The sequence below is a fragment of the Coturnix japonica genome, chromosome 21 (genome assembly GCF_054131305.1).
Source record: "Coturnix japonica strain WE chromosome 21, WE-NBRP24, whole genome shotgun sequence".
NCBI classification, from domain to species: Eukaryota; Metazoa; Chordata; class Aves; order Galliformes; family Phasianidae; genus Coturnix; species Coturnix japonica.
In genome coordinates, this window is record NC_140683.1 from 5780253 (window position 1) to 5794389 (window position 14137).

The 14137-nt window shown below is 47.9% G+C and overlaps 1 protein-coding gene across 5 annotated transcripts in view; it reads left to right on the top strand.

Moving 5' to 3' along the window:
• Positions 1–14137, top strand: part of VAV2 (vav guanine nucleotide exchange factor 2) — a 93884-nt gene that overhangs the window by 65204 nt on the left and 14543 nt on the right. For all 5 annotated transcript variants that reach the window (XR_014936231.1, XM_015879279.3, XM_085521189.1 and 2 more), the window contains exons 4-11: positions 2746–2814; positions 7270–7372; positions 8752–8850; positions 9508–9576; positions 10029–10129; positions 12452–12551; positions 13339–13434; positions 13852–13920. Coding sequence is in view for 4 of the 5 variants with exons in the window: in XM_015879279.3 (XP_015734765.1) it covers positions 2746–2814; positions 7270–7372; positions 8752–8850; positions 9508–9576; positions 10029–10129; positions 12452–12551; positions 13339–13434; positions 13852–13920 (706 nt within the window). In the remaining variant the exon portion in view is untranslated. The remainder of the gene's footprint in view (positions 1–2745; positions 2815–7269; positions 7373–8751; positions 8851–9507; positions 9577–10028; positions 10130–12451; positions 12552–13338; positions 13435–13851; positions 13921–14137) is intronic.

Consider the following 14137-nt stretch of genomic DNA (forward strand, 5'->3'; position numbering starts at 1 on the left):
CATAGCTCTACCCATTGGGTCCCAGGGGAGGGCTGTGAGTGGGATTTTGCCACCCTGACACTGGACTGGTGTTGTCCTCCAGAAATCAGAATGTGGAGAGAAAGGGAAAACAGAGGATTAGTTGTGCTGGGTTCATCCTGCTCTCATACATGGATTTGAAGTTAAGATGCTACTGTATAAAATCATCTGTGTAAAGCTGCCCCATCCCTGACCCTCTGTGATGGCATCCAGAGGCGAACAGCTGGCTTCGGTTGCTAGGACAAGGCACCCAGATGCTGAGATATGTTCATAAATAAATCCTCCTGCTTATTGCTGTTGGAGAGCTGCAGCCTACCTCGTTATCCTTAAATAATTCAGAGGAGGGAGTGGGCAGGCAGAGCCCAGACCTCTGCTTTCCCCATGGCCAGAGCTGTGTGGTGGAACCAAGGGTTAGGATGCAGTGTGGGATGGACCTGAGCAGCTGCTGAGTGCTTTGTGCATGAGGTACCTCCAGAAATATGCATTGATTATCACCCAGGAGTGCTCTCCACCCATGGGCTTCTCCTCCTGCCTTTCCTTGCACTTCCATGGTGCTCCATGGTGTCCCTGTGTGTGAGCTCTCCATCCCAGAATACTGCCAGAAAAGCTTTGTAAGATCACAGGGATGCTCTGCTGTGGGGTGTCAGCACTGATCAGCTGCGCTGGTTCTTGTCATCAAGACAAACTCCCTGACAAATCATTTTGTCTTCACGTCCCTTTAAGGCACTCAAACACATCGCATCGATCCTCCTTGTGTTTTCTTCTTTGATCTCTGGAAATGATGCTGTTGGATGCAGTGGGCTCTGCCTGTAAGAGCTCTGCTCTGGGAGGGATATGGTCATTAAGAGCCTTTTCCAGCAGTGTTGGGTATCATTGGGGTTTTTGCTCTTCATTCACGAAGTATAAATGGCTTAGCAGGTGTTCTTCGGTAATGGATTGGAAAACAAAGTCCAGTGCTTAAATAATGATTCTAAATGAGAGATTTGTTTTCAAACAAACCTAAACAATTTGGGATCTCTGCAAAACTGTTGGCTTTCAGTGATCTCCAAGTATTTTATTCATTACTGTTGGGCATTTCCAGCTAATGCAGTCAATACTGCTGATGGAGAGTAGCACACCTGGGGGTCTGTAAGGATTCTGTAGGGAATCATAAGCTCTTTGTGCTTTATTTCCAAGGTTTTGGCTATTTTGTTGTCTTTTTGTTCAATAACAGCACTCAGACTGGTCATAGATAGAATGGCAGCTCTTGGGAGCTCATGGCTGGAGGATGTATGAATATATAAAGCAACGTAAGTTAAAAATAGGCAGAGTCTTTAAATAGCAGCCCTAATGAGTGGGGCTTGATTAAATTGTGCCATTGCATATTGGGCCTGGTGATCAAGAGCAGGTGGGCAAGAGCTGCCTGAAGCCTGTGAGATGTCCCTAGGTGTCTTCCTGGTGCTGCAGGGGGGCAGCTGGTCTGATTCCCCTGTTTGGGGATAAAGGTGAGGAACAGTGGAGAGGTGAGTGCTCTGCTGCCACGGCACAAACAGGGGGAGCATCACTGGAACCACACGTGGCTTTTGCATGGGCAGCTGGGGAGAGCAAAGTGCAAACCCAAAGCAACCTCCAAATGGCCATCCTTCAGCTCCAGATTTTAGATGGTTCATTTGGTAATCCTCCCCTCGCTGTGACCTCCTAATTGCATTCTGAGCATCCCTTTCTAGCCATTACATTGCAGTTGATGCTGAGGGTTGGGGTAATCCCAAATGGCACAGCCCCATCTCGGCCCCGCTGCTCTTCCCCATCCTTGCTCTGGCACCTGTGCCTGATTGGAGTCAGCTTGCTCACCAAGGCAAGGCAAATTCATGCTAGAGGCTGGATCCCCACCCAGCAGATTCAGGGGCTGGGCAGGCTGTGTATTAAATCTTTCATGAGAGGTGATCTATGGTGAAATGGAAAGTGGGAGGGCAGAGGAGAAGGGCACATGTGGGAGCAGCAGGAGGTTCACATGCAGCCGATGTCACAAGGTGCATCCAGCCCCATGGAGCCAGGGCCTCATGCCAGCAATAATACATTGCCTTTAATTAAAGCAATATTTTTCATCTCCTTAGTATGTTATTTGATTATTACTTCAGAACGAGCCAAGGAATTCTTGCTTTTCCCTGCACTCCTCTCCCTTTCTCTTTTTAATCTACTTCCCCCCTCTCCTTCCTTTTGCCCTTCTGGTGTCCTTTCTCTATCCCCCCAAGGTTTTAGGTTCTTTCAGCTGTTGCAGTGTTGCTAACATGAGGGAGTCCTGCTTTTGTGAGGACTCCCTTGCTCTGGTCCTAGTGGATGTAGATGCAGCACATGGGGGCATGGTCAGTGGGCATGGTGGGGTTGGGTTGGGGTTGGACCTGATGGTCTCATATGTTTTTTCCAACTTCTGTGATTCTATGAAGACTTGCTGGATGCAGATTGATTTCCTAGCAGGTTCTTTGTACAAAGCCTGGGGTGCTGCTGGGCAGTGCAGCTCCTCATTGCAGTGCTCAGCTGGTGCCCCCCTCACCACCTGCTCCTTGTCCTGCTGTGCCAGCGCTGCCTGTGGGGAGCAGCCAAGACAATGTCCTGGTGCCTCAATAGAAACAAATGTGTTTGCAGTATATTCTGCTTGTGAACCAACCCTGTCTGGTGCAATGTTCCAGGCCAGGCTGAGTTCAATGGGGTTCAGGAGCACCAGTAAAGCTGTTCCCATCTCCTTTGCAGGCCATTCCCTTCAGAGGAGACCACGGAGAATGACGATGATGTGTACCGGAGCCTGGAGGAGTTGGCTGAGTAAGTCCTCACCTTTGCAGGGAGGGAGGGCACGCAGTGGGAAAAGATGCAATTTAATTCCAGCAATATCTGATATAGTCTGACAGAGTCTGACAGTGGGGCCTGGGGAGCCGGGCTGGCTGCTTTGATTGTCCTGCCAGGAGATTGTTGGGCTCTTATGACAGTCTGTCCTTTCCCACATAGAGCCCTAGGAGACATCTCTGTGAGTCAGGCTGGGGTCAAGCCTTTGGGAAACACCCTATCCTGAACCCTAACCCAACTGCTGGGCCCCCTCAGCTGCAGAAACCCTGGGTGTAATCCCTATGGTGGCTTCCAAGTACCTCTGTGTTGGGGTGTGATGCAGTACACACACCTGTGTGATGTATGTTTTTGCAAGCAATATGGTTTGCAAAGCTAGTTGTAAATGCACCAAGGAGTGCAGCACTCTCTGTGCAGGGCAAAGCAGCCAATGAACCCTTTGCTGGGACAGGGATGCCCCAAATCAGTGCCAGTCCCTCACACACAATGCTACGTGCTCCGGTTGGCATCCTGCATCTATATTTATCTGCCACTCCGGTGCCTGTATTTGCTGCCCTGAGCTGTGTTGGTGATATAACAGGCTTTTAAACAACCTTGAACTAAAATGTATCTGCTGAAGTGCTGGCCCGATTGGAATTTGATGGCAGTATTCCCCCTGGCTCTGGCAGGGCCGGGGCTGTGCTTATGAAGTGCTCTCTGTTTCATACAGAGAGAGAATCCATATGGGTGGATGTGCGGATTTACGCAGTTAAATATTATCGTTCCACAACGTAAATAATAAGCTCCTTAATCCAATGAGTTCCTTATGGCTTCAGTTATTACAAAAGTAAATCATAAATTGCCAGCACAGGAACAGAGGATACTGCCATCCCCTGCTTGTGGTTTGGTCCCAACTGCTGCAGTTTAATGCAACTTTAACTTATAAAAGGATCCTTTCAAGAATAGCATTCTTCAATCCACCCCCCCCCCCCTCTCTTTCACACTGAGTTTTAAAATTCCTCATTCTTACACACACGAGTGCTTCTAATTGGAGAAACGTTTGTGCACGAGCTGACTTGGCCTTGCAGCAGGTTATTCTGCTCTGACCCATGAGCATTAGCTGCTTATAACTGCTTTGCTGCTCTCTGTCATTGCAACAGCCCTGGGATATGGGATGAGGCTCTGCATGAATTGGGGTCTGAGAGGCTCAGAGCTGCCCCATCTGCTCCTCATCCCTTCACTTGAGGGATTGTTATTCAGCTGCTCTTTATACCATCACATGGGGGCAGTGGGGAAGGCAGTGTGTAAATAAGCGTGGGGATAGTTCACAAATTCCTTCATAGAAATCAGTGCTCTGTTGTGCAGAGGCACAGCCTATGAGATGGAGATATCATTCATCTGCAACAGGAAAAATAACCTCACAAGCCCCTTTCTGCCCTGATAAAGGAGCATCTCTGCAAGGAAGCTTCTCTGCAGCTTGCTGCTTGCTCTGGGCACCCATGTGGCATGCTGGCAAACCACAGGGCTGCATGAGAGGGCTCTTTCTTAACAGCTGCCCATCTTGAAGCAGCAGAACAAGGGCATCATTCATAGGCTGGGAGTGACTCAGTCCACCCCAGCAGCTTTGCCTTTCCTATTGCTCATCACCCAGCAGCCCTGGGGAGGTGAGTGAGTCCCAAATGTCATGTCAGAGACGAAGAAATGGTTTGCAAAGCAAGCAGTAAAGTGACCCAAAATGCATGGAATATATTGCTGTCAAACAGCAAAGCCACACGCAGCAATCTTCTCACTTGCAAAAGAAGCACCCCCATATCTCTGTGCTGTTATTTGTGCACAGATATTACAGGTTATCCAAGGGGTTATTTTTGCCCTTTGGAGTGTTTCACATTTCACTGTGATATCGGAGGGTTTTGGGCACTGGTGTGAAGTTTTCTAATTGTGGCTGATACTTTGGGTTAATTCCTGCTCAGCAAAGCATTCCAGTCATGAACAAGTGTGTGATGGAGGTGCAGATCTGGGGGGGCAGAAGGAACCAGACTTGTCCATGAGGGTGGACAAGGAAGGTGCAGAAGTGAGCCATGTGCCCACAGGCAGTAAGTACATGGGAGCCTGCTGGATACGGAGGTGCCTTGCTCCTACCTTTGGGCCAGGGCTCATTTTCCATACAGATTATCCTATCACCAACATTGGGCTGCCCATCCAGGAGGTCATTACAGCCAATTTCACGGCGATAACTATTTATTTTCTCTTTTTATTTAAAGAAACAATTGGTGATGATGGAAAGGGGGAAGGAGAACCAAAAGGTTCAGCCATTGGCCAGATGGCAGCCTGGGAGCAATGAGGCAGATGGGGAGGGCTGGTCCAAACAGTGCCATTCATTAGAGCACAGGCCTGGTCCATAAGCTATCCCCCACCATGAGCTTCTTTGTTATATTCTTGTATTTCTCTCCCTGCTTTCACCTTTGTTCTATCTCCCAAAGCAATGATGCGATCAGCAGAATCTCTCAAAAGTATTAAAGAAAGAAACAACAGAGAAGAATTGAGAAGCCAAGGTTTGATGATAAGTTAGCTGCCACTTTTCTCATTATTTTTTTTGTGTTGGAAAAACCACACATGCCAGCCAGAAATAAATTGCTTTGCAATCCAGGACACTCAAGCCATAGGGCTTGCACACATCTTTTCTTCTTCATCACTCGGTTTTTGTGTCCTGCTTGGGCTGTCCCTAAGGTTACATTCATTGCTGTAACTCTTTGAGGCTCCTTTTGGAGATTATAAGGCTCCACTTTCCGGCCCACAGGGCTGGGAGTTTGGGTTTGGTTGTTGGATGTCTTATTTTAGCTCCTTCTCCCTCTTCCTTTTGCCCATCCTGATGGCTCTGGGTTTTTCATCAGCAGAGTGAAGCAGTGCTGTGGTATGGGTGGGTTTTGGCATGGTTGGTTCACTGCGGTGGAGGGTGTTTGCACAGAGCAGTTATTGCCAGGGGGGAGAAGCTCAGCCAACAGCACTGGGAATGCCGGAAATTGCCTTACATAAGAAAAGCTTTTACTTTTTTTTTGTCTTGAATGAGCTTTCCTGGCTGGGCAAGATGCTGCCAGGCCAAAGATGATTATATCCATCATAATAACAGTAATTGCAAACGCTGGTGTTAGCTCTGAAGGGAGAACAGAATCCCTTTCTTTACCCCAGTGCTCTCCATGAACCTCCTAATGCAGGCTCTGATCCCTATGGGTAACAATCAGAGTCTGCTGCTGTTAAGGAAGGTGTAAATTCCTGGTGAAGAAGGAGGAGAGGATCTGACCTCAAATCACATCTCAGACCATGCCCAAGCTGTGCAGTCGGTGTGTAGCATGCTCAGGATGCAGAGCCTATTGCCATGATAAATGCTCAAAATACCTGCCTTGCTTTCTCACTCCTTCCAGCATTTAAAATATAGAGAGCTCATAGGTTGCTGCTCCAGGTGAAAATGACCCAATGCCTGTTCTCTGTTTTAGTTGTAGGGTGTGAGCAGTGCATCTTTTCACTTCTGGCAGACAAAATATGAGTGATGGAGTGATCAGAGCAGCAGTGCCAGCAGCTGGGCAGGCTGCTCCAGGAGAGCTGCTCCGTGCTACTTGGCTGGGCACCAGCAGGCTCTGGTGCTTGTCAGCAACACAGCAGGGATGTGTGTTCATAAACAAGGCTTCACCCAGCTAAAATGAGATAGAAACATCTTTCCTATTGGCCCTATGGTGTGGGAGCTGTCTGTGTTTTGGATTTGGGGCAACGGTTGGATACTGATGCGTAGGGATCTATTGACCAACTCAACTATATAGTGCCCTTTGAGCAGGGAAATGATGTATGGAGAGGCAGCCAGCAATCCGAGAAGGGAAGATTAATCAGGAAGCAGGAGTTACTTGCTCTGGATGAGGAGAGGAGCTGAGAATATAAATATTGGTACAGATAATAACGGTGACGGCAACGCTTGGGAAGGGGAAGATGGATCACCAGCTATTAGTGGGCATTATTACAGCAGCTGCAATGCATCACTATGGAAGAATGGGATGGATACATCATGCCAGTGAATTTATTTTAAATCCCCCAAACTTTTATTAAATAAATCTGCTTTTAAAAATAGAAAGAACTCCATTTAGAAAGGAAATAAAGATCAGTTTTTGCAAACAGATGTGCTCTGCTGCTCCACACTTCGTGGTATAGAAATGGTGATTGCTGCATCTGAGCACTGCTTTACACCTCAGCATATTTGTATGTAATTAATGCCTGTCTTACCTTTGTTAAGACTCATGTGGTGGTTAAGTACTGAGCACCATCACTTTCTAATGTCCCCTCTGGGTGGCAGCTGACTTTTCTTATTGCCATGGTTGCTCTCCCTCCCTAGCAATGAGCAGTTGTTGGCTTCCCCATCCCATGCCATCAACGTGCCTCCCTGTTAACTCTCAGTCTCTCTCCTTCTCATTGCAGTGAGCATGATCTGGGGGAGGATATTTATGACTGCGTCCCCTGTGAAGATGAAGGCGATGATATCTACGAAGATATCATCCGGGTGGAAGTTCAGCAGCCCATGGTAACTCTTTACATTTGTTTTTTAGAGCTGTGATAGAGGGAGAAGGGAGAGGATAAAATTAAGTGAGGGATCCGTGAGTGATGAATAATGCAGCAGGGAAGAGAAGGGCTGCCCTGATTTCTGCTGGCATAGATTTGGGAGGAGCTTTCCATCACATTATGAGCTTCCAAATTGTCTCCCATCCTCTGAATATCTGCCACCTTCGTGTAAACTCTAATTACTGTCTGCTGCCTGCAAACTGCAGATGGCAGTGGAGCACAACTGCCCAGAGCAAAACAAGCTCAGTGACAGATCCCCTCCACACCAGGCACGTAGCAATGCTGGGTGGCACTGGGAGGCTGCAGTCTGGTGCTCAGGTCTGGCTGCAAGCAATTCAAGGACCATGTTAGTGCTGTGTGAGGCATCCATCACTTCACACCTTGTCCACAGCTGGTGCAGGATTAGGGGCACTGAGGGCAGTTTGTTGCTGTGCCCTCTGCAGTATTCTCTGTTTTCTTGGACATTGCTGGTTTGGTGGCTCTGGCTCCCTTTCCTCCCTGTGTTCAAGCAAGAAATCTATTTTTAATATGATCACCCACATTCCTGTCTACATATGGGATTTCTTTTTTTTTATAAGCTTTGTTGCCATAGCAAGTGTGTAATGCTAATTGGTTTCTTGTGTTTCTGCATGCTTCAGATTAGATATATGCAGGTAAGACATCAATTAAAATACTGGGTTCCATCGAGCTGATAGGTCCAAGCCATGAACTTCCAGCCTGGTGTACAAAAGATGATCATTCCTGTGCATGGTCATTAATCACCTCCCAAACCCCAGCACCTCCCAGCACGTATTCTCAGCTCCTCTTTGCAAATCAAAGGGTGAAAGGAGCAGCTCCAAGAGTTGGGGCTTTAAGAATAAAGCATGTATGTGTGATCAGATCTGGCCTAAAACCATGAGAATTGGCAGTTCTGGCAGGGAATCTGTGTAAGTCTGACATATTATTTATGACCCATTTAGGCTCTGCTTTGAGTTTCATCTTAAGCTAAAAAAAAACCCAAAATGAAACAAAACCCAACACCAAAACAACAAAACAATAAGCAGAGAGAGAGGCAACGAGCGTTTCTCTCTCATTTCTTCTTTAGCTGATAATCTCTGGTGATGTAGTTATTATAAATGGAAAAAAAGGCAATGCTGTCTGTGTTGGAACATAGTGAATAGCAGAGCTGAGGTCTTTTCCCATGGTTTTGGGATAAAAACTGTTTCCTTTAACCTAATCCAATGACAGTGCTCCTCTGGCTTTCCTAACCTGCATTTGTTCGGACTGTGCCATCACTGGAGGCAGAACTGGAGCTGTGCCACCCTTCAGACTCTGACCATGCGTTGTTTTAACTTCCTCTAGAAAATGGGCATGACAGAGGATGACAAAAGGAATTGTTGTTTGCTAGAAATCCAAGAGACGGAGGCCAAATACTACAAAACACTGGAAGATATAGAGAAGGTAAGCGCTGAGCCATCTTTTCAATGCAAACCCTTCCACCTCGTCACTCAGTCCTGCATTAGTTGTGCTGTGGTGGTCATTCCATGGGAGCTGCCTGATGTGACAGAGCAGCATCGATGCTCGCGTGTAAAACTGCAGCAGGAGGAGGAGATGGGAAACCCATCCTTAACAAGAACAGTCAGAGCCAAGCAGTGTATTCCTTTCTGATTGCTGCCTATTGGAAATAGACTGAAAAATAACATATTCTGTCCCCATACCCCGTGGTATGAGCTCCAGCTCCGTGCAGCCGGGTCGTCTGGCTGATAAGGGCCGGGTTGCAGATAGCTTATGGCTTTGATTGCTGCTGAATGATTCGATGGTTCCTTTCTTCTGGGTGTATATCAGAAGTGCTGAAGCTGCGCTGACTTGTCATTGAAACTAATTGGATTAAAAGTAACGTTGCGCTGCTTGAGTTGCTGGGTTTTAATTGGTTTTGATAAACGATGGTTGGGCCTTCCTTTGAAAATAACTTGGAGCTTCTCACAGCTGCAGCTGAGGGTTGCAATGTGGTGGAGAATCCATCAGGTTCATCATGAGGAAATCAAAAACATACACCCCAAACAAAAAAGACCCAAGCCATTTACTCACTTTCCTCTTCCAATCCTTTGCCTCTTGCAGAACTACATGAACCCGCTGAAGCTCGTACTGACCCCGCAAGACATGGAAGCTATCTTCATCAATTTGGAGGTATAGGCACAAATTGCTTTCAGTCTTTGCTCTTTTTGTGGCATCTCAGCTTTTGTCCTGCTTAAGGAAGGCTTTGGGATTGCACGTGTCTTTGTGTGTTCTCCTGGACAGGCTCAGCCCTCTGTGTGTTGAGTGGCTTTAAAAGATATTTCTAGTGCTCGTTTTAAAGTTAGGGATTATGTGAACTCTAGGGCTGAGCACACTGTGGGCTCTATTGGCTTGCTTTGCTCATGGGCCAGTAGCCATGCACAGGGGGCCTCAGTACACATAGCTGCATTGGTTCTACATTGCACCTTATGGCTGTCGCCTTGTAGGGCTGACCTCACTAGGATGGCTTATTTTAATATCAGCTGTATAGAGAGCATGACTGCCTGAGGAAGGGGTGAGCATTCACTTCTGCTCGCCCACTTGCTTTGGGTTTGTGTAAGTTATTGATTGTTTCTTTGTTTTAGGACCTAATTAAAGTGCATTTCAATTTCCTGCGAGCCATCGATGTCTCTATGATGTCTGGAGGAAGCAGCCTGGCTAAAGTATTTCTGGAATTCAAAGAGAGGTAAATGGAAACACAGCCTTCAGACAATTCCATTTTAACAAATCAGGGCTATGAACTGTAGGACCCATTTTGGACCTCATGTGCATCTCAGCACAGTGATTTCCTATCAGTCATTCAGCAGTTAGGTGCTGTCAGGCTGCTGTAGCATCACCAGGTGCCTGCACTTAAATACAGTGTGTGGATAGAGGTTGCTGGGAAGGCATAAAGGTGGGAATGTTATGTTTATGGTGGACCAGAATGGAGCAAAGCCTCCTCACCTTCATGGGCTTTAGTGCTGTCTCCTCCCGCAAACCTTGCAGGGGCTCGAGGGCAGAATCTGTCCTTGCTGGAGATGTCTGTCTGGTTAGATCAAAGCAAGGGTTAGCTATAAAAAAAGCCATGTCTGGCACTGGTGTTGTCCTGCATCCAATGCATGATGAGTAAATGTAAAAGTTGCTTTCGCAAACATAATAGGTTCTGTGTTTTGGCAGCTGCAAGGAGGAGTGTCCCAGAACACAAAGATAAGGTTAAAAAAAGTCTTTAATATTCTTAATACTAATCAAAGGCCTGATTCATTGTGGACTCACGCCAGGGTTTTATTTCACCGTGATTAAACCAGTGTCTAGACATAGAAATGCCATTCAGAAGTCAATAACTCCAGAAATACCATCTGCATTAATAATACACCGTAAGGTCAGATATTCCATCGCTCACAGTGCCTCTTTTAGAAAGCAAATGCTTTTGGATTAAAGAGAAAAAAAACAAAGGGGTCCAGAGAAGAATGCAAATAACTCAGAAATGCTCCTAAAGCTCATTTAGGTGGTTTTGATCTCCTCCTTCCTGGTGCAGCTTAGTGCACACTGGTGCAAGAATCCCTTCCTGAGAGCACAGAGGAATGGGGCAGAGCATCCCTATGAGTTTGGCCACAGCAGAGGTGGTGCCACACTTTGAAATGTTGCAAACTTGCTCCAGTGTCACCAAGAAGAGGAACCCAAAAGCCAGCACTTGGGGTTGAATCGTTTGGAGCAACCTGAGCCCAGTCAACAGGGCCCACTCCTTCTTGGGGAGAAGCCACAGGGATGGGGATGCTACAGCAAAGAGATATGGGGCAGGAGGAGAGCTCATATGGGAAGGTGCTGTTGCCCCAATTGAAGTGTCCTTCAGAATCCTATTGGGTCTCTGTGCTGAGGACCTTCCTCCCCATCTGATGTACCTGTGACAAAGGGCTCTTGCTCCCATCTGTGTCCTCAGGGATATTCCATCCAGGTGATGCATTGCTTCACTGCTCTGCACAGCTTTTTGAAAGGACCTAGTTTATAACTCTCTGTGAAATCTCAGGCTTTGGATTTATGCTCCAAATTTGTCCTCTTTGAGGCTCTCCAGGTGCTGGCAAGCCAGATACTATTGTGAGTGTTCAGAAGTTGTCAAGGGGAAAAGGCAGCAGACTGATCTGTGTTGGCTGTGGGTTGGTCGGGATGGCACAACCCATAAATCTCCCAATTCAGTTACTACTGGGTCTGAGTCCTGTGCTCATGGAGCAGCACCAACCAGGTGCTGGGTTTTGTCTCCATTGAGAAGAAGGGTCCTGAAATAAGGGATGGGTTCCAGCAAGTGATGGAATATGTGTCTTATCAGCAGCAATACAGTTAGCAGCAGGGAAGGGAGGGGGGGAAGGACCTAAACCTGTCTTGCAGGATTAATGAGCAAAATGCAGAAGGAGGGGGAATCCACAGCAAAACTGCTCTGTTGGTGTCAGGTGTTTAGATTTATAGCCCAGGGCATCCTTATGGAGTTCTGCTGTGCTGCCAAAGGCTGTCACCACCTGCTGTCACCACACCACCCACTTCTTGCTTCAATGCACACCACGTGAGGAGCACACAGTGCACTGCTGTGCATGTGGAGCTCTGCTGGGCCACATCCAGCTGAGTGTCCCTGGGCTGCAAGGGGGGTTTGAAGCCTCTCTTTCCCTGCTTTAGGATATCATCAAATCATTTGAGTCAGAAGGGACCTTTGGAGACCATCTGCTCCCACTCCCTGCATTGGGCAGGGACACACGCAGCTCTACCAGGTGCTCAGAGCCCCCTCCAGCCTGACCTTGATGCACCCACAAAACTGGGGCTGCCAGAAGCCCTTTTGCTGAACTGCCCCAACAGCCTCCAGCCCTGTAAAACACTTCAGCATTAAAAGTGCATTAAAAGAGTGCTAATACTTTGCTAAGAAGCGACATGGGGGAGTTGCCATTCGCCTTGTCCTCTCGCCATATATACATACATAGATCTTTTATAACAGGTTATAACTGCCAGCAAGTGTTTCCAATTACGTTTGCCATTTCCCCCTCTCCAGGCTGCTGATTTATGGCAAGTACTGCAGCCACATGGAGTATGCCCAGAACACACTCAACCACCTCATCGCCAACAGGGACGACGTGCGGCAGAAGGTGGAGGTGAGCAGTTGGGGGCACCCAAGGCACTCATTCACCCCAATGCCCTTTTGCTGGGGAGCAGGACAGTGCAGGTTAACCCAGATGCCCTGGAAGGGATGTGCTGTTTTTTCCCCATCTCCAGTTCTGGCTTTGGTCCTGATGCTCATCTGTATTTTCTGGGCTGTCTGTGCACCTTGACTCTTTGTGCAGCAGCCCAGTTTGGGGTGAAGGCTCTGTATTCAATGATATTTTTAAGTATCTTCTCTGGGTTTTGCATCAGCTCTGAGCCACGTGCTCTGGATGCTGCTGCAGCCTCCCCTTGCTCTGTGCTTCTCGCTTTGCTCCTCCTGGCCCACGGTCCCTCGGCTAACACAGCACAGTCTCATATTTAAATGGGTCTGGGTGAAGGCAGCAGTGCAAAACTTCATGCGATCACATTAGCTTATCTTAATGACTTAATCCTTATCAGCAAAGCCACAGCAACTGTCTGCGTGCTTGCTTTGAGCCCCTCACAAATAAAATGCATGAGCTCGAGCCATGGAGGAGGTGAGTTAAGCTAATGTGTTTCATTTGACATTTCCCGAGGTCTGGGAGCTCTGCTTGCCCTCCTAATGAGCAGTATCTCATTAAGCTGCAGTAGCTCGGCTGCATGAGACCGCTGTACTGTAGGGCCCATCCCCTGCGAGCTCCTTCTCAGTAACAGAAGCAAAATGTTGAGGCCATGGGACTTTGGAGGACTCTTATGGGGGTGGGCTGTCATCGTTCTCCCCCTGCTGCCACACTGCTGACGTATGGATTTCTCTCCCAGGAATGCACGTTGAAGGTTCAGGATGGGAAATTCAAGCTGCAGGATCTGCTGGTGGTTCCCATGCAGAGAGTTCTGAAATACCACCTCCTGTTAAAAGTAAGCATTCCAGCTTTAGCACTTCACTCCAGCTGCCATCCTCCCCGTAACAACTTCAGGCTTTGATGCTGGAGAGCGAAGCGTTGCCAGATGCACGGGGTGGGTTTGTTCTCCCCTTTTCAAATGAAATAATTACGAGAGCTCCTTAACGCGCCGCTATATTTGTGCCTTCTCTTAAAGCATGGTGACCCGGGGTAATTCTGTGCTTGTTAGCCACGAGAGGCGGTTAATGAATATAAAATAAGCTTGCATATAATCTGATTATGTGTGAAATTCCTGCAGTCAGCTCCACGTAAGGGAGCTCGGCAGCACCAGCACGTTGGCTCCAGCCCCGTCCCATTGCTGGCACAGCAGCTGCAGCCCTGCAGATTGATGTACGATGCCTTCCATGTACACCCACGTGCTTTTGTGTTTCAGGAGCTGCTCAGCCACTCATCAGACCGGCCTGAGAAGCAGCAGCTGAAGGAGGCTCTGGAAGCAATGCAGGTACAGCAGACCTGTGGGTGGACAGGCAGCCCAGCATCCTGGGGAAGGCAGCTCTCCTTTAGGGCATGTGTGTGTGGGTTGCTGTTTGGTGGGATACACCCCCTGGTGCACTCCAAACTCACAGCAGGATCATCGTCAGCAGAATCTGGGGGGATGATGCCCATTAAATCCAGGTTTCCTCTCTGGAGAGCATTGCAGGGTTCATCCCTGGCCTCGT